Source organism: Megascapheus bottae, chromosome 6 (genome assembly GCF_031878675.1).
Source record: "Megascapheus bottae isolate mThoBot1 chromosome 6, mThoBot2.hap1, whole genome shotgun sequence".
Classification (NCBI taxonomy): domain Eukaryota; kingdom Metazoa; phylum Chordata; class Mammalia; order Rodentia; family Geomyidae; genus Megascapheus; species Megascapheus bottae.
The window spans coordinates 55,351,754-55,371,498 of record NC_143514.1 but is presented as its reverse complement, the minus strand read 5'-3'; the positions used below and the strand labels follow the sequence as shown (position 1 = coordinate 55,371,498).

General features: G+C 43.8%; 2 protein-coding genes across 2 annotated transcripts in view; one reads left to right on the top strand and one right to left on the bottom strand.

Annotated features, from left to right (window-relative positions):
* The first annotated feature begins 223 nt into the window (after positions 1–223).
* On the top strand, positions 224–4,079 carry Urod (uroporphyrinogen decarboxylase). Its single transcript, XM_090334975.1, has 10 exons — positions 224–306; positions 878–990; positions 1,104–1,183; positions 1,274–1,336; positions 1,812–2,009; positions 2,098–2,259; positions 2,561–2,698; positions 2,856–2,956; positions 3,050–3,116; positions 3,841–4,079. The coding sequence occupies exons 1-10, from the start codon at positions 287–289 to the stop codon at positions 4,000–4,002; spliced, it is 1,104 nt and encodes a 367-aa protein (XP_090191101.1). The 5' UTR covers positions 224–286; the 3' UTR covers positions 4,003–4,079.
* A 1,541-nt stretch (positions 4,080–5,620) lies between these two features.
* Positions 5,621–19,745, bottom strand: part of Zswim5 (zinc finger SWIM-type containing 5) — a 95,774-nt gene continuing 81,649 nt past the window's right edge. The window contains exons 6-14 of the mRNA XM_090334974.1: positions 17,939–18,115; positions 16,429–16,575; positions 15,803–15,940; positions 14,581–14,841; positions 14,019–14,154; positions 12,507–12,664; positions 10,094–10,257; positions 9,157–9,238; positions 5,621–8,447 (exon numbers count right to left, since the gene is read on the bottom strand). Coding sequence (XP_090191100.1) covers positions 7,585–8,447; positions 9,157–9,238; positions 10,094–10,257; positions 12,507–12,664; positions 14,019–14,154; positions 14,581–14,841; positions 15,803–15,940; positions 16,429–16,575; positions 17,939–18,115 — 2,126 coding nt within the window. The 3' untranslated portion in view covers positions 5,621–7,584. The remainder of the gene's footprint in view (positions 8,448–9,156; positions 9,239–10,093; positions 10,258–12,506; positions 12,665–14,018; positions 14,155–14,580; positions 14,842–15,802; positions 15,941–16,428; positions 16,576–17,938; positions 18,116–19,745) is intronic.

Genomic DNA, 19,745 nt, shown 5'->3' with positions numbered 1-19,745 from the left:
TTCTTAGACTGTCCCATGACAAGGAATTCTGCATGCCGATTTACAGTGTAATTAATAACGAAGTTATTTCTGCGGAGCGTTTGTTTCTGCGCCGCAACACTGAACTTTACGGTAAAAAATAGTCGGGGTCCTACCGGCAACTGCGCAGACAGCCCCTGAGCTGTCACCCTGACCCAGTCACGTGGCTCTCAGCAAGGCGTGTCCGCAGAACCGGCCAGGAAGGGGCGGAGTCTGGGCTGGGGGCAGGCTTAAAAGCGGAGCGCTGTCTTCGCAGTTACATTTCACCATGGAGGCCAACGGGTCAGGGTGAGTTCTCCGAGAGGGGTCTGGCTAGCGGGATTTCTGATCTAACTCCTCCAGTTTAGGGATCCCCCTGACTCACCATTTTCGTGGAGCTCTCCCAATATCAGCCCGTCGCTGGAATCCCGAATCGTCCTATCGTGGATTCCTGAGACCCTCATTCCAGGACTGCCCTGCTGGACTGCGCTCCCTAGACATTCTTTCATGGGATACCCTGCCATTTCTAAGGAACATCTTTATTCTGGGACGGTCAACTCTTATTCTTCTTTGAGATTCGCTACTTGAGTGACCGGCTTTTCCCAAATTATTCTTACTGGTCTTCCATCTCTTCCCCTCTCCCTTCCCCAGGTCCTTCCAGTTTGAACTGGGGAAGAGGCCCCAACACCGGCCCTTCTAGTTTTGTGCACCACCTACCCGATAGGAGGTGGAATGGGTGGGGAGCCACAGCTTGAGAGCTGGTCTGGAGGAGGAAGATAATGGTCCTAGAGGGAATCTGCCTCAAGAACCTGTGCCTTTCCAACCCCCCAGCCTAGCATACTGACACTTATCTTTACCTCCACCCGCACCTGATTGTCAGACCCCAGGGTTTTCCCGAGCTGAAGAATGACACATTCCTGCGTGCAGCCTGGGGAGAAGAAACAGACTATACTCCCGTTTGGTGCATGCGGCAGGCAGGCCGCTACCTACCAGGTCAGAGTTTATGCCCCATAGCCTAGGCAAAACTCTGGAGGGTGAAAGTTTTCCAGAGGCAGACAGGGCTCTTAGGCCTCACCCCTGAGCTCTATCTTCTCCTTGGTCTGCAGAATTTAGGGAAACTAGGGCTAACCAGGACTTCTTTAGCACCTGTCGCTCTCCTGAGGCCTGCTGTGAGTTGACTCTACAGGTGAGAGGTTTATATAAGAGGGGGGGGGATTTACTCCTTCAGCTTGCCACCTAGAACCAGAGCCTAGAACCTGTTTCCTGTTTCCTACAGCCACTGCAACGATTTCCTCTGGATGCTGCCATCATTTTCTCTGACATTCTTGTTGTACCTCAGGTATGTTACTCAAACGTGATCCTGGACTGAGTTAAAAAAAAAAAAAAACGGAGGGGAGGCTGGGCATTGGTGACTAATGCCTATAATCCCAGCTTCTTAGGAGGCTGAGATTTAAGGATCATAGTTCAAGGTCAGCTCTGGCCCCGTGAGACACTTATCTACAATTAACTACCAGAAAACTGGAAGTGGCAAACTGGCTCAAAGTGGTAGAGCATTAGCCTTGAGGAAAAGAGCTGAAGGACAGTGCTTGGGTTCTGAGTTTAAGCCCCATGACCAGACAAAACAAACGAATGAACAAAGACATTCTTGGAAATACTAGCCATCCTACTGAAATTCAAGGAATTGAGTACTTTATTATGAGGTTGAAAAGATGTGCTTGAGTTTTATTCTTCATTTTTTTTCTTGGCAATTGCTGAACAGAACCCTTCTACATGTAGTTCTAGGCTGGGGACACAGATGTTTTATTCCTTTCCAGGCACTGGGCATGGAAGTGACCATGGTACCTGGCAAAGGACCCAGCTTCCCAGAGCCATTAAGAGAAGAGCGGGATCTAGAACGTCTGCAGGATCCAGCAGTAGTGGCCACTGAGCTAGGCTACGTGTTCCAGGCCATCACTCTTACCCGAAAGCGGCTGGCTGGGCGTGTGCCACTGATTGGGTTTGCTGGTGCCCCGGTAATATGGGATAGAACTGGAGTATGAGGAAATTACTCTGATAGGAAAAAAAAAAGACTGTTTTCCACATCTTTGTATCCTTCTGCAGTGGACCCTGATGACATACATGATTGAGGGAGGCGGCTCAAGCACTATGGCTCAGGCCAAGCGCTGGCTCTATCAAAAACCTCAGGCTAGTCACCAGCTGCTTCGTATCCTCACTGATGCTCTGGTCCCATATCTAATAGGACAAGTGGCTGCTGGTGCCCAGGTGAGTTGTGAAGACAGATAGGCATGGACCTGATGATAAGAAATAGAAGCAATAGTCTACTAAAGTAGTGAGGCCAGGGCTCTTAGCCTCGCCTCCAATAATCTGGCTGGAGCAGCCAAGCAAGGGACCAATGTTCTGACTAAAACCAGTTCTGAGATACAGAGAAATCTAAACTTTTTATCTAGATTTCTATGTCAGGCAGATTCGGAATTTAAAGTCATTTGGGGGAAAATCGAGGCATGTTCTGTATGTGTAGCCTGAAGTGTTTTTGTTTTTTTTCTTTACTACCCTTTAACTGTAGGCATTACAGCTCTTTGAGTCCCATGCAGGACATCTTGGCCCACAGCTCTTTAACAAGTTTGCACTGCCATACATCCGTGATATAGCAAAGAGAGTAAAAGCTGGGCTGCAGAAGGCTGACCTGGCACCAGTACCCATGGTGAGGAATGGGATAAAGTTGAGTCAAGTTGTGTCTGTTGACCTTTTAGAGCATGCTTGAAATGGGCTGAAGTTGCCACTGGAGGGCAGCAGCAGCACAGTCAATAAAGACAGTGGGTATAGCCAAGGCATAGCCTGAAATGTTCTTTTCCCTCTAGATCATCTTTGCTAAGGATGGACATTTTGCCTTAGAGGAGCTGGCCCAGGCTGGCTACCAGGTGGTTGGGCTTGATTGGACAATGACCCCCAAGAAAGCCCGGTGAGTGATGGAGGGGCTGTTAGAAGTTGAGTTAGAGGAGATGTAGCTATTAAATACGCAGTTACTGAAACGCGGCCCTGGCTCTGTTTTTAGGGAGCGTGTGGGGAAGACTGTGACCTTGCAGGGCAACCTGGACCCCTGTGCTCTCTATGCCTCTGAGGTAACAAATAAGGCTCCTATGAACACGTTTGTCTTTGTATTACAGTTTTATGATTATATTTGTATATATATGTGTATATGTGTATGTGCATACACACACACACACACACACACACACACACACACACACATTTTTTGGCCAGTTCTGGGGCGTGAACTCAGGGCCTGGGCACTGTCCCTGAGCTTCTTTTGCTCAAGGCTAGCACTCTATACTTGAGCCACAATGCCACTTCTGGCCTTTTCTGTTTATGTCGTACTGAGGGATCAAACCCAGGGCTTCATGCATGGTAGGCAAGCACTCTACCACTAAGCTATATTCCTACTCCTGATGATATATATATATAATTTTTTTTTGCCAGTCCTGGGGAGTGAACTCAGGGCCTGAGCACTGTCTTTGGGCTTTCCTCAAGGCTAGCTCTCTGCCACTTGAGCCACATAATCATTTCTAGCTTTTTCTGTATATGTGGTACTGAGGAATCAAACCCAGAGCTTTGTGCATGCTAGGTAAGCACTCTACCACTAGGTCACATTCTGGGCCCCAACAATTTTTCTTACTCATTTGTTTTCTTAGTGCCTGATCCATATAAGGCATCTCATAAATTCTGTTAAGTTAATGATTAAACAGCATTGTATGGAGGCATACCTGCGTATCTGTGAGCCACTATCACATATAGGAAGGACAGCGGCTTGCTCCCAATACAGACAGTGCCATCTTGGTCTCCTAGGAGGAGATTGGGCAGCTGGTACAGCAGATGCTGGATGACTTTGGGCCACAACGTTACATTGCCAACTTAGGCCATGGACTTTATCCTGACATGGACCCAGAACATGTAGGTGCCTTTGTGGATGCTGTGCACAGATACTCACGTCTACTTCGAAAGAACTAAGCACAGAGTTTTCCTTTTATGTACCACTAATACAGATGATTATTTCTAATAATAGAATAAAAGTTTCAGAACTGGAATCTAGTATGTGGTTTTGTTCTGTGCCCTTTCTAGTTCCTTAAATCTGTTTTCTTTTCATGAAGCTTTCTCTGCATTCTTACATATCTTAGGATTCAGATATCAATGAACGTGTACTTTATAGTAATTAATGTCAGGTTTTTACCATCATTGAGCTCTAAGTCCCAGAGCTACATGAGATTTGGTAGAACTTCCCAGAAGATGGGGCTAGCTATGGCATTTACAGAAAAAAGGATGGGGTCTCCATTAACACAAAGGCCAAGCTGATAGGGCTTTGAGTTTGGGGAAGACAGACTGAAGAAAAACACAAAATGGCTAAAACACTTGAGGATCCTGTAGAGGGAGATGGAGTCTAGATAAGCTAAAGAAATTTTGGCCTTTTTAAAGTTTGTTTTTGTTTTGAGATAGGGTATTCCTTAATAGCTAGGTTGGCTTAGAACTCATGATTCACGGTGGGCATTGTACCTCAAACCTGTAATCCTGGCTACTCAGGAGGCTAAGATCTGAGGATCGTTTCACTGCTAGCCTGGGCACTAAACAATGTGAGACTCTTATCTCCAGTTAATCACTAGAAAATGGGAAGTGACACTGTGGCTCAAGGGGAAGGGTGGTAGCCTTGAATTGAAGAGCTCAGGGACAATGCACAAGCTTAGAGTTCAAGCCCCATGACCACACATACACAAAAAAGAAAAACTAAAAGCAAAAACAAATACACAAAAACAAACAAAAAACTCTCATGATTTTCCCACCTCCTGATTGCTGGGATTACAGGTGTGCACTACCATATCTGACAAACCTTCAGATTTGACACTAAAGATCCAGAGCTAAGATGATTAAACTGGGCTATCACCAAGGTCTGGGAATCCAAAGGATCCTCTGGCATTCACAGTCATTGCATTGTTATTTAATTAAAAAAAATTTTTTTTTTGGTCGTGGGGCTTGAACTCTGGGCCGGGGCACTATTCCTGAGCTCTTCAGCTCAAGGTTACTGCCCTACCCCCTTGAACCATAACGTATAACGTTACTCCTGGTTTTCTGGTGGTTAATTGGAGGTAAGAGTCTCACGGACTTTAGTGCCCGGGCTGGCTTTGAACTGCGATGCTCAGATCTCAGGCTTCTGAGTAGCTAGGATTACAGGCATGAGCGACTGCACCTAGTCTTTTCTTATTTTTTTTTCCCCCAGTCCTGGGGCTTGAACTCAGCCCAGGCTCAAGCATAGCACTCTACCACTTGAGCCTCAGAGCCACTTTTGGCTTTTTTTATTCATGTGATACTGAAGAATTGAATGCAGGGCTTCATGCATGGTAGGCAAGTACTCTATCACTAAGCCACATTCACTGCTCACGTTATTTTCTGAGTTTCTCATTTTCTGAGAACAAGGCTCTGAGGAGCCTGTGAGCTTTGGAGAGGGGTCTGGTGTGACATTAAATACATCTGTCATTCTATATCTATTGTAGGCTTCAGCCAGTTTCCTTACCCAGCCAGAGCAATGCGAAAGGAAAAGAAGGACCTTATTTATTGAGAGAACACAAGTTCTGCTTTTAGAAAATTCTTTTCTGTGATCCATGATTTATTCATAGAAAAGCATCGAGTTTACACACTTGCTAAAAAAAGGACAATTGTGATACAGAAATGGGAGTGGCTTTTTTTTAAACCAACCCATTGGGCTGAGACATTGGAGGGGCCCTTGGCTGGACAGCAAGACGTTAGTAGCCACAAACAGTAAATACAACTTACTGGACAGTTCGAAGTAAAAAAGATGACATAAATAGTTTGCTAAAGAGAAAAGTAAAGCAGACAGGTCCTTGGTTCACACTCTAGCTACACCACCCCTTCCCTATCAAACCCCACTCTAATTCAGAACTAAGACACAAAACAGTAAACACCCAAGACATTGGTATCCAATTGACTCTTGAATGCCCTTGCTACCTCCTATAATGATTCTAGGCTGAGCATATGAGTCAGGAAGGTAGCAGGAACATAATACACTGAGAAGATAAGCTAAGGCTAAGACAGGTTGTCCACTAGAGCTAGAAATTAGGAAGGGGAAGGCCAAAGGCATAACCACCTCAGTCTCCAAATGAGCAACCAATGGGACTATGACAAAAGCAGGCAGAGGAAGCTTGAGGTAGAAAGGCAGGAGAAAAGAAGCAAGCATTGGTGAGAAAAGAATTGAAGCTGAAGTAACCAGTCTTAGGACAAAATGGACACTGGTGTTTAGAGGCTTGTTTGTTGAGAGAAAGGTGAACAGAGGAGGCATGAGGTGGGAACAAATGTTTAGTTGGAGAAAGAGACTAAGGAATAGGAAAGAGATCTGGTAAAAAAAAAAAAACCCAAAAAACAAAAAAAATCCATGAGAATGGACACATTCATGCAGATCCTCAAACATGAATACATGAATGTAACTAATATAGAAATAACTTAGTTATACATATAAAGGTACACTAAACAGACCCATGGCTAGCAGGTAGACACACAGACACAAACATGTTTATACACATACACTTATGTGTACATGTACATGCAAAGGAGTAGACTTACAGATACATATTATCACACATTTGCAAATTAAACAGTGAACAGAAATCTACAGTTCAACATAAACATGTATCACATATATACATAGACACATGTATTTAGCCATACTGACAACCACATACAGAGAATTGGAGATGAAACCAGATTCTCACTAACATAAAGGTGACCACAGCAGATGCATATTATGAACTCAGTGGCTTCTCAGACTCATCTTCTCCCTGAACCTGTTGTCCAGGGACTAGCAGGCTCCTGAGAGAGTGTGTGAGGCAGGGGCAGGAGTTTCAGTATCTTCATTGCTTTGAGAGGCAAGAGTTTTAAGTCCAGTCTTGGCCTCTGCCCCTTGCCCACTATTGGGCTACAGATTCTTTGTCTTCAGGCTGGGGTTTCTGCATAGACAAGACTTGGGATTTATTTTAACTGTCCATTTTTTTCTCTGCCACCCCCACTTGTCCACTGACAACATCATACACTCTGCAAGGGAAACCTGAGAAATGGTTGAGTCTCCTCAGAAAACAAGCCTATCCTCCCACCCACAGCTACTTTTAAGTGCTCATCAAACCAAAGCTGGAATTATAAATAGTTACAACTTTACAATAATTGGCAACACATATACTATAGTATGTACAGTACCATAAATGCTTCTGTTTCTCTGGTTAAGCAATCCCTGAGTCGGAACAATTTTTGTGTTTGCCAAGGGAGAGGGGCCAATGCCCAGGACACGCAGGATATAAGGGCGTGAGGTGGCATGTTGTGGGGTTTCTGATCAATATGAAGGGCCCAGATCCTCCAGGAACAGTGGGCTGTAAAAAAATTTGCCAAGGCAGGCATATTGGCTACAGTTGGACTCTCCCCATCCTTTGCTCTGAGTGCTCAGAGTCCTCTCAGGGTGGACAAATGTTTCAGTGTCCTTAGCCTGACTTGATGGTACCTGGGAGCCCAGGCTGCCCTGACAGTGAGACACCTGCTTTCTCAGCCAAAACGCTCCCGAACCAGCAGCATCAGCTTCTTCTTGCCTTTGTAAATCTGCTTGAGGTTGTCAATAAACTGGGCAAATTGTAAGTGGCCATCCTGGGGCAGCAGGAATGTTTCCCGAGCCTTGCTCAGAAACTCAATGAACTCTCCATAGTGGCGGGGGCTGATGTGTGTCAGACGTGAGTGTGTAGTATTGATATAGGCATTGATGGTGGCATCCAGCAGCTGGCGCAGTGGAGCTTTGTCAGTGGACATGAGCTTTCCAGAGCTGCGGCGGCCTGGGATGCCAGCCAGGCCAGGTGCAGTCACTGTGCACCGCCGCAGGATGTCTGAAAGCACCGTGGCACAGTGCACACTCTTCACCACCAGGGGGATGAGAGCTGCCAGCTCATTCTTGCCTAGCGAGTGGCTGAGGGCACAAGCCCAGAGCACATCATTGATGGCTGGGTGTGTATCCTGGTTGTAGGCCAGGTTAAGATGGCTCATGGCCAGTGAGGCCAGCTTGAAGGCACGTAGCGGGTAGCCACGGAGCTCCATGTAGCGGGCAATGGTGAACAGCTGTGAATGGGTCATACCACCAGCAGCAGCATCAATGGCAATCTGATAGGCTGCCTCAAAGGCAATGTGGTCTTTCTCACAGAGTGTAAGGGCTGACAAGGCACAGCTCTGTGGATCCTTCATGGCACACTGCAGGGCCAGTGTGCGAGCACAGCTAGCCAGTTCCTCCCGCTGTGGATAGTCAAGACTGAGGCGCAGGATAGTGGTATGGGATACAGCTGTGGCAGCCACAATACTAGTAGCCTCGGTGGGGGTGAAGAGTGTGTACCAGTTCTGCAAGATGCTCACGAGGGCCCGCACACCTGTCAGGGAGAGCCTGAGCTCAGCAGTGGCCATCCGGGTCCTGATCCAGGTCTGCCCACATTACCATTTGGGGTCTGAACTTGGCCTGCAGAGACGAGTTCTCCCTCCTCCTCAGCAGCCTTGAGATGATCTGAGGCAAACCAGGGCAAGGGGAGCATCCCAGATGGCCAGACCCTGTTTGGGCTCTCTTCCCATCCCTTCCTTCCCTGGGTCAGAGGATTGTAGATCTCTGCAGCAATTCTTAGCTCCTCACAAGGATGGAGCAACAGAGCCTATAGTTTGCCTGTCCCAAGCATGGGTTGTCTTGGGAGTTCGAGCTGAAGTGGGGCCTCTGGAAAGGGTCTTATGTTGGGGCTCTGGGCTCTAAAAGGGGTCCCTGAGCTTCCAAATTATGTGGGGCTTCTGTTCTCAGAAGCACAGAAGGGATTGGGGCCTTCTATCTCCCAAGTAAGTATATGAGTAAGAGTGGCTGAAAATTCATTCTCTTACACACGTCTCTGAGAGGGTTGAAGTGTGCTGACAAGAGGATATGGACCAAGCATGGGAGTGGAGCTGGGGGTGGCAGAACAGAGGCCATCTGCTGCTACCAGCAGCCCCAACTTCTAGGGAACCAGGGACAGGACTATGACAGCACTAAAGATTCACAGTCCCATTTAAAGAGTTGGGCCTACACACTCCCCTGGGGATAGAAGGAAGTGGGACACTCACCCACTTCTGTAGCACAGGTCACCAACCATCGAACCATCTCCCGGCGCCTCCAGTTAAGAGTTGATAATGTCATCCGCATCACCTGGGCACAAATGAGGAATTTATAGTGGTAAGGGAATGGCAGTTGTGACTCCTTCCTTCCTACTTCCTCTTATATCTATGCAACCATTTTTTGTGCGTGCTTAAACATTGTCTTTCCCCTGATAAGTACGGGTAGGTTTAATTTCTGATAACTTCCACTAGTTAAATAAGCTTCACTGATGACTCGGACCAAATAAAAATAAAAATTCATTTTTTTGTGTGTATGCGCCAGTGCTGGGGATTGAACTCAGGGCTTGGACACTGTTCCTGAGCTTCTTTTGTCCAAGGGTAGTGCTGCACCATTTGAGACACAAGTGGTTTCACTTCCAGCTTTTTCTGTAGTTTATTGGAGATAAAAAAAAGTCTCATGGACTTTCCTGCCCATGTTGGTTTTGAACCACAGTCCTCAGATCTCAGCTTTCTGAGTGGCTACAATTACAGGCATGATCCACTTGTGCCTTGGTCTGTTCTCTCCCTCCCTTCTTTTATTTCTGGTCAGTTCTATGGTACTGTGGTTTGAAGTAGGGGTCCTACTTGCTCAGCTTGCTTGCTTGGCTGATACGCTTAACCACTTGAATCACTCCTTCAGCCTGAAAATAAAGTTCTTATCTTACTTTGCTTGATTTGTAGAGATGGAAAGTAGACAGAAGATAGGGACATCATAGATCCCAAAGCTAATATGTTTCTGGCTTTAACTTTAAAATGGAGCCTAATTTGTAGAGTCTGTATATTTTGCCTGGCATAGAATTTATTTTCTGAGGATTCAAAAAGAACAAGTCCATGTTCAGTTCCTTAAGGGTATTTATCTTCTGCTGATTGTCATTAAGCCAGAGACCTACCCACTCCTACCACATACCTGTAATCCCAGTTCCAAGGCCACATTGAGCAAGGTACTGTCTGTACTACTGTCTGTGGGAGTAGCAATCTTGAATGCATCTTGAGCCAGTTTGAAGATGAGGGAGGAAGAATGGATGTGTTTCTGTATTGCTTCCAGAATAGTTCGTAACCTCAGAGTATCACCTATAGGTGAAGGAGAAGGGAAAGGAACAACAGAGTTCGCTTTACACTTTCCCTGGGCAGTTGAACACAACAGGTATTGGTTGAACTGACTAATATCAATTCATAGAATATTTCTGAATGCTACGAATCCCTTATGGCTGTCCCTACTAAGCTAATTGGTGGCTCCTTCTATCTCAAGGCAGTTACATAAATACTCTCTCCACCTTTTTAATGTATCTCTTTTACTCGATATACATTAAAGCTTTATTTTAGTTTTTTTGTTGGTTGTGGGGCTTGAACTCTGGGCCTAGGTGCTGTCCCTGACCTCATCAGCTCAAGGCTAGTGCTCTACCACTTTGAGCCACAGCACCACTTCAAGTTTTCTGGTGGTTAATTGGAGATAAGAGTCTCATGGACTTTTGTTCCCGGGCTGACTTTGAACTGTGATCTTCAAATCTCAGCCTCCTAAGTAGCTAGAATTACCAGTGCCCAGCAAGAATCACTATTTTAACAATATTTAGTTTTCTAATGAATCTATGACTATAGTATGTCTTTGCATTTATATAGATCTTTATCTTGGCAATCTCCTATAGTTTTTGTTACAAATCTGTACATTTTATGTCAGACCTATCATCAAGTAGTTTTCCTGTCTTTTTATGCTATTATTTTAGTAATTAATTTGTGTGTGTGTGTGTGTGTGTATATACATGTGCATGAGCGTGCACACATGGGCTGGTACAGGGACTTGAACTCAGGATCTGAATGCTGTCCATTAACTTCTCACTCAAAGCTGATGCTCTACCATTTGAGTCACACCTCCACTTCTGCTTTTTTGGTGGTTACCTGGAGAGAAGAGTTTCACAGACTTTTCTGCCTCAGCTGGCTTCAAACTGTAACCCTCAGATTTTGGCTGCCTAAGTAGTAGATTACAGGTTTAAGTCACTGGCACCTGGCTAAATTTCTTTTTGAGATAGGATCTCACTATCCTAGAACCAGAAATGCTAGCGGGAAGACTTCAAGTATGAGACCAGTCTAGGCTATACAACGCTCAGTACCTTTACATTCCCACAAAGAATAATACATAATTCGATTGTTTTGATTATATTTTCTGAAGAAATATTGTACTCCTTACATTTTATCTTTGATCCTCCCCTGTTGCTCTAGCACCCAAGTCTCCATGTATGTACCTTTGTTGGATATTAATAAACAGATGGTCCTTGACTTATGGTGACTCAACTTAGGAAAGACTGCCTTATGTTTTTCCATTGTCCATACAGTATTCAATAATTTGTATAAAATGTTTGGCACTTTAGTATCAGATTGAGACTTGGAAAAGTAAACTCATTATTTTAGAATGTTATATTTAAAAGTTAATGCTTAAAAGTTAACTTGAAGATAATTTGATTCTCATATTCAGGATCTTATAGTTAGTAACTAGGGCAAACTTTTGGTTTGAACCCAATTCTTACTTTCTTTCTTTTTTTTCTTTTTATCTTTTTTGCCAGTCCTGGACCTTGAACTCAGGGCCTGGGCACTCTCCTTGGCCCTTCTCAAGGCTAGAGCTCTACCACTTGAACCACAGCACCATTTCTGGCTTTTTTCTATGTATGTGGTACTGAGGAATCAAACCCAGGTCTCCATGCATGCTGGGCAAGCACTCTCTACCACTAGGTTAAACTCTCAGCCTGATTCTTTTTTTTTTTTTGCCAGTCCTGGGGCTTGAACTCAGGGCCTGAGCACTGTCCTTGGGCTTTCTCAAGGCTAGAGCTCTACCACTTGAGCCAAAGCACCACTTCTGGCTTTTTCTGTGTATGTGGTACCAAAGAATCGAACCCAGGTTTTCGTGCATGCTAGGCAAGCACTCTACCACTAGACCAAACTCCCGGCCCCTTGAATCCAATTCTTTCTGATTAGCAATCAACATGAGGATCTCTGCCACTTAAAATTTCAGGAAAGAAAAAATAGCTTCTCTCTCTTTTTTTTTTTTTTGCCAGTCCTGGGCTTGAGCTCAGGGCCTGAGCACTGTCCTTGGACTTTCTCAAGGCTAGGGCTCTACCACTTGAGCCTCAGCACCACTTCTGGCTTTTTTCTATGTATGTGGTACCGAGGAATCGAACCCGGGTCTTCATGCATGCTAGGCAAGCACTTTAACCACTAGGCCAAACTCCCGGCCCAGCTTCTCTTCTTTAGGAGACTGCAAGCCAAGTTCTTGACAGGCCATGGGTAAGAAGGCACAGTGGTGGCTTGGGAGTCTAATACATTATATTTACCTTTGGCAGCAGTCAGCATGGTGGAGGCTAGTTCACACTGCTGTGATTCCAAATGTCCAAGTGTGAACCAGCGAGGATAACGGCTGGGTACCACAGACACCATATGGTGAGGTTGTGAACTGTCACCTGTAGAAGCTGAGTTTTCTAGAACAGGTAACCTAGAAAACCCACGAAAAGTTGTTAGCCAACATCTAGATACTGGCTTGTCCTTTGCTAGGGAAGAATTAGTGAGAGAAGAAATTCAAAAGTTGTTAAATCAATGCTACTATATTTGAGGCAAGTGTTTGAGCACTTGTAAAAATGCAAGCTGAATAGTTCGCATTGCAAATGGATTTGAAAAACAAATCAAGAGCCTGGTTATTTTAAAACAAGGAATTTTTTTCTTTTCTTTTCTTTCTTTTCCTTCCTTCCTTCCTTCTTTTCTTTTCCTTCCTCCCTCCCTCCCTCCCTCCCTCCCTCCCTTCCTTTCTTCCTTTCCTTTCCTCTTTCTTTCTTTCTTTCTTTCTCTCTTCCTTTCTTTCTTTCTTTCCGGGTTATGGGGCTTGAACTCTGGGCCTGGGCTTTGTCCCTGAGCTCTTCGGCTCAAGGCTACTGCTCTACCCTTGAGCCACAGTGCCACTTCCAGTTTTCTGGTGATTAATTGTAGTACCCGGGCTGGCTTTGAACCGTGATCCTCAGTTCTCAGCCTTCTGAGTAGCTAGGATTACAGGTGTGAGCCACCGCACCCAGCAAAACAAGGAATTTTCTTTTTAGTTGAGGAGTCACTTTAGTCATATAGTCTAAAACTCTTCTATATTTTCTGCTGCATCCCAGATCAAGGATCCTATATTCATTTGGAAACAAGATTCCCATAGATCATTGTTTCCAAGTCTTGAAGTACACATACTTATCTCTACTTCCTCTGGAGACTTGGACACAGAAACTGTGACTCATCTTGGTTGCTGAAGGGCTCAAACATCTCAGCTACATACCTTCAGAACAGAAAGACTCAGATCTTAAATACTCTATATCTATTAGTATTTCAGGGGCTTCTTTAGGCACGGTACCATGAATATATAGCTAGGAGGCCAAGTGGTTCATGAACAAGGAATTTCAGATAGGAATTATAACATGAAACTAATAGCCATGGTGAGGTAGGTGTGGTGAGAAGTCACCAGAATAAACAAAGAGGGAAAGAAAAGAAAGTAGGAGCCAGGTGCTGGTGGCTCATGCCTGTGATTCTAGTAACTCAGGAGGTTGAGATCTAAGGATCTCAGCTCAATGTCAGCCTGGGCAAGGAAATCCATGAGACTCTTCTTTTCAACTAGCCACCAAAAAACCAGAAATGGAGCTATGGCTCAAGTAGCAGAGTGCTAGCCTTGAGCACAAAAGCTAAGGCATAGCATCCAGGCCCTGAGTTCAAGCTTTAGGATCAGCACACACACACACACAAGAAAAAAAAAGAAAGAAAAAAAAGCAGGATAAGCAAAGAAAGAGAAATGGAGGCAATTGGCTTAGAAATGGGCTACCCACCTCATGGCACGTAAGGCTAATTTATAGGAAAGGTCTGGGTCATGAGGCAGCAGAGCTGAAAACAAATACTTGGCAAAGGTATGCATGGGAACACTCTCTCGGTGGATGACTTCTCCTAGCCCACTGAAGGGGCCTCCTGCAGGAAGAAGATAAACCAGCCAGTTATTTTATTTTATTTTATTTTTGCCAGTCCTGGGCTTGAGCTTAGGGCCTGAGCACTGTCCTTGAACTTTCTCAAGGCTAGAGCTCTACCACTTGAGCCTCAGCACCACTTCCGGCTTTTTCCTATGTATGTGGTACTGAGGAATCGAACCCAGGTCTTCATGCATGCTAGGCAAGCACTTTAACCATTAGGCCAAACTCTCTGCCAACCAGCCAGTTATTTATCTGTATATTTCCATTTGCTAGCCTAGATGTGGGAACTTTAGGGTCCTATGTGTGTTTGCTAGCCATGGGAAATTTCGTCACATGTTAATGTCCTAAGTACTCCTATACCTGAGCTCTTCTAGAGAGGGAAGTCTATTCACAGCCCCAAATACTATGATAATAGTCCTCTACTTACCTTCCAGCAATAAGATGCACTGTTTCCGTAGTATCTGTACCAGCTCATCATCTAGCTGTAGCTCCTGGAGTTGGGTCAGAAGTTGCTCCTCATTACGGCATACCTTGTCTTGTGCGTAGAGGCCTTCAGGCATTACCCTTTGTTGACCCATGCCCATCAGAGCAACTTCCAGGGCCAATGACAAGTAGGACTCACCACTGTTTGGGCAGCCTGATGCTACAGGTACATGCTGGTACACAGGGAGTCTACTTTCATTTATATCTGAGGGCAACAAACACCAGATTCTTTAGACAGGATTAATAGATTTTTTTTTTTTTGCCAGTCCTAGGGCTTGAATTCAGTGTCCTTTGACACTTTTTGCTCAAGGCTAGCGTGCTCTGCCACTTGAATCACAGTGCCATTTCCAGCTTTTTATATAAGTAGTAGAGCTTGAACTCTGGCCCTGGGCTCTGTTCCTGAGCTTTTCAACTCAAGGCTAGCACTCTACCACTTGAGCTGCAGCACTACTTCCAGCCTTTTTTGTGTATATGGTACCAAAGAACTGTACCCAGGGCTTTGTGAATGCTAGGCACGCACTCTACTGTTAGGTCAAACTCCTGGTCCCAAGCCTCACACTTTCTGGGCCAAAACTCCAACATGTTTTGTTTTATGTTATTTTTTATACAGGGGCTTGCTTTTTGTCCAAAGCCTCAACACTGTGATTTTCCCACCTAGTCCTCCCAATAGATGAAATGACAGATTTGAACCACCGAGCCCTTCTTGTTGGTTGAGATGGGGGTGTGTGTGTGTCACTATCTTTTTTGCCTGGGCTGATTTCAAATCATGATATCTTTCTGGTCTCTGACTCTCAAGCAGCTGGATTACAGGCTTGAACCACTGTATTTGGTGGACACATACATTTTTTCATGGAAGTTCGCTCCCATTTCCAAATTGCTCTGAAGTTCTGGTTTTTGACTCCTGAAATTCCTGTAACTGTTTTTATTCCACTTTGGAGTACATTCTGAAGGTATTTGTGGTAAAAAGAGATGCAAGAAAGCTGGTAAGGTAAAATGGGAAAGGAGGACAAGGTCAGACCATAGGGGTAAAGGAAAGTGGTAAAGAGAGGAAGCAGGTGTCCTTTGAATGAAATGGAAAAAAGTAGCTTCAAGAGAGGTAGAGCTGAGTTTTACAGGGACAAGAGGGCTGCGAGGGCAATCTCAGCTTCTCAGGTTGATTCTTATACCTGACACTTCCATATAGCCATCATCATTCAGGCGGCAAGCCTCAGTCAAAGTGAGAAACAGGCAGCCAATAGGATCAAGAGGGTGGCCCACCCAGCCCTCCAAGTTTGTGATGGTTGTGGTTCCTCTCTGCAACAGTTCTGGAAATAAGTAGGTTCAAAGTTTTAGACAATAATAGAGATTTATTACTCATGTTTTGTACTTTGGTCTCATCAGTCTCATTCAGACCTTGACATTAGAGTACAAGAAAAGCTCCCCTTATAGCCTTGCTTTTGCTTGATAGTTCCTTAGAGCCAGCTTCAAGGTGTTGTGGTCTGAATTTAGATTGACTGCTGGTATTGTATATTATGTGAACATATGCTTAAGAAGGAACTTTCCATATAGGACCTTAGTGGGCTTTTTATTTGTACTGAGAAGGAGTGAGGCAAGTACCATGTTTCCATTTTACATGATAAAACTGAGATGCATACAGATAAAAAGGAAGATACTCCCCATAGAAGACAGAATTACTTTGATTTTCCCAGCTTCTGCCATACCATAATAATGAAAATTAGGTTCCTGGCCTATTTCTTGAGGATGTTTATTAGCAGTAGTCCTAAATAAATTAGATAATTTCAGATCACTATACCTTTTTTCTGATGCTTGTAGATTTCTAGTTGTCGCTGCTGCTGTAACCTCAGGGTATTAATAATGGCCACTGTAAGTCTGAGGGCCTCTTTTGGATAACCATGAGAACGCAGGGCATCAACTCGAGCACAAGCTGTAGGCACATGCTCTACCAGGAAAGAATACTTTATTTAACATTTCAAATTAAAGAACTCGTGCTTGACAAAGGAAGCTTGTATTTAGTTCATTCCTCAAATTCAACCTTATATCTTCTACTTTTTAAAAAAAAAGTCACAAATGCTACCTTGAAAGAGCTACATTGAAGCCTCAGTGTGATGGTATAGTACAGAAGGGATATATACAAAATAAAATGTATTATCTGTGAATACAGGGAACTTCAGATGGTGACCCACAGTTTGCCAAAGCTCTTAGAAAAAGATAGGAATATTTAAAGATTCAGCAAGAGTTTAAGAAAGACAAAAATATGGGGAGAGGGATGGAAGTAGGAAACTGGAGAAAATGATTAAAATGTATATAGAAAATGAGTATTTTTTAAGAGAATGTTTATTTTGGAGTGGGTATACTATAATAAAGTCAAGGACAGAATGATAATAAGCCACAAAACTATTTCAGAGGGAATATTAAGCTCAGCATGGAACAGTTCTATTGTGCTATAAAAGAAAGTGTGAAGATGGGAAAGAGGAAAGGAAAAGTTTGGTGACAAATGTAAATTGTGTCCTAGTTATAGCATAAGGTAAGTAAGTTTTAAATAGTATATTTTAAGCAAAAAATATGATTCAGAGACTATAATGTTCAGTAACTGGTGACAATTAAGAATGTATAATGATGTCTAATGGCTCTGTTAACACTCAAAAATACTTCAAGATGTATTCATTCTTTTATCCTCTCCAAACATAGGGGACTACATATAAATTCTGATTTGAAGTTACTATACCTCAGCTAAACACATATTTATATAGCTTAGGCTTCAAATACATATCCTGAGTTGATAGTAAAGGCCTGAAATGAGTGTGTGAAAACTGTCCACACTGTAGCTGGTATTGCTCATTTGGGTCTAGTATGAGGTGATGTTGGGCCCTAAAACTAATATTGATGATGATAATCCTTGTCTTGAACTCAGGGCCTGGGAACTCTCCCTGAGCTCTTTGGCTCAAGGCTGGCACTCTACCATTTGAGCCACACCTCTACTTCCTGCTTTTTGAGTAGTTAATTGGAGATAGAGTTTCATTGACTTTCTTATCTGAGCTGGTTTCAAATATCAGTCCTCACATCTCAGATACCTGAGTAGCTAGGATTACAGGTATCAGTCACCAGCACCTTGAACTGAAATTCTTTTTTATTTTTTTTATTGTCGGGATAACGTATAGAGCGGTTACAGTTACATTTGTCAGGTAGTAGGTACATTACTTCTCACACATTGATACCCCTTTTCATGTTTTTGTCCCCGTTTCCCTGCCCCCACCTTCTTCAATTGATCTGAAATTCTTATAGTAGAATATGGATAGACTTACCAAGCCACAGTGGCTGACCATGGGAATTAAAGAGTAGTCGCTCATTTTCTCGCTGGCAGACAGGCGCTATATATATATCACTGCTGATTATTCGCTGTAGGTGGCTGTCCTGCCAGTGTAATTCGCGGCCTTCAATGGCTCTAGTGAACACTGTTCGTCTTGGTTGGGATAAGGAGTCTGGAGAAAGAAAACAAATAGTATTGGCTAATTCTAACCCCTGAGAGCAATGAGAGACAAACCATTGTGTCCAGGTATCATTCTTCTTGGGTGAGTGAATCTTTATACAAAAACATGGTTGCCTATGGTCTCCTACTGAAGATCAGTTTCTATTAGAACTCAGAGCCACATGGAAGTTAGGAGAGGCAGTGATGCTCAGATGCTCAATAATGAGGATATAAACTGTGTCAAAGCAAGAGAGAAGCAAGCAGATACTTTCCCTGGCTAATCCATAATTTGTATCATCTATAGTATGACCCTTATTATATTAAAGGTTTCCTTTTAATTTCTCAGGAGATTGATTCCAGATGATCATGAGTTCCAGGCTCTCATGGGCTTCACACTGAATTAAGACTTTGTCTGAAACAAAGTACGAAAATAAGAAGACACAGCAGGGCACAGTGGCTCACACCTGTAATCCTAGCTACTCAGGAGGATAAGATCAAGGTTCAAAGCCAGCCAGGGCACAAAAGGACCGGAGACTCTTATCTTCAATTAACTTCTAGAAAGTGGGAAGTGGAGCTGTGGTTTGAGGGTAGGGCAGTAGCTGAAGAGCTCAGGGACAGTACCCAGGCTGAGTTCAAGTCCCATGACCCACAAAAAAAAAAAAAAAAAAAAGAAGACACAGCAAACACCACAAATAACTAAGTAAAAATTAAAAAAGAGCTAAAGCTGTTATGTTTTGGTACTTTTATCATACCAATATTTCCAAATTTATAGTCTTATTCCCTAATAAGGAAAGTTGACAAAACTGGCAAATAGAATCTTACTGTGTGAGTAAGCTTTTTTTTTTTTTTTTTTTTTTTTTGTGGGATGTGAACTTTGGGCCTGGGCGCTGTCCCTCAGCTCTTCAGCTCAAGGCTAGTGCTCTACCAATTGAGCCACTGTGCCATTTCCGGTTTCCTGGTAATTAATTGGATAAGAGTCTCATGAACTTTAGTGTCCAGGTTGACTCAGAACTGTGATCCTCAGTTCTCAGCCTCCTGAGTAGCTAGGATTACAGGCGTGAGCACTGTGCCCGGTGGCAGAGCACTTCTGTAGCAATGGTAAGCCTTGAGTTCAAGTTCTAATGCTGCCAAGAAAAATTTGAGAAAAAAAGAGAAACAAGAATGCTCAACATCCTTAGAAAAAAGAAAATGTAAATGAAAACTACAATAAGATTTCATCTTACTCTAGTGAGAATGACAATCATCAAAAATTGTGTGTGCCAGCAGCATAGCTTAGTGGTAGAGTGCTCACCTAGTATTCATGAAGCCCTGGGTTCGATTTCCAGGAATCACATACACAGAGAAAAAGCTGGAAGTGGTGCTGTGGCTCAAGGGTAGAGTGCTAGCCTCGAAAATACCCAAGGACAGTGCCCAAGCCCCGAGTTCAAGCCCCAGGACTGGCAAATAAAAAAAAAAAAAAAAGAGAGAGAGAATTGTGTGGGTGAGCTGAGCACTGGTAGTTCATGCCTGTAATCCTAGTTACCCAGGAGGTTGAGATCTGAGATCATGGTTCAAAGCCAGCCAGGACACAAAAGGTCCTTGACACTCTTATCTCCAAATAAGCACCAAAAAAACAGATGGGGTGCTGTGGCTCAATTGGTAGA

What these genes read in the sequence shown, in the direction of transcription:
- Urod (XM_090334975.1), top strand. Translation starts at nt 287, where the DNA reads ATGGAGGCCAACGGGTCAGG. An exon ending in ATGACCCCCAAGAAAGCCCG is followed by an intron (nt 2,957 to 3,049) that starts GTGAGTGATGGA and finishes CTCTGTTTTTAG; the next exon opens with GGAGCGTGTGGGGAAGACTG. An exon ending in GTGCTCTCTATGCCTCTGAG is followed by an intron (nt 3,117 to 3,840) that starts GTAACAAATAAG and finishes TTGGTCTCCTAG; the next exon opens with GAGGAGATTGGGCAGCTGGT.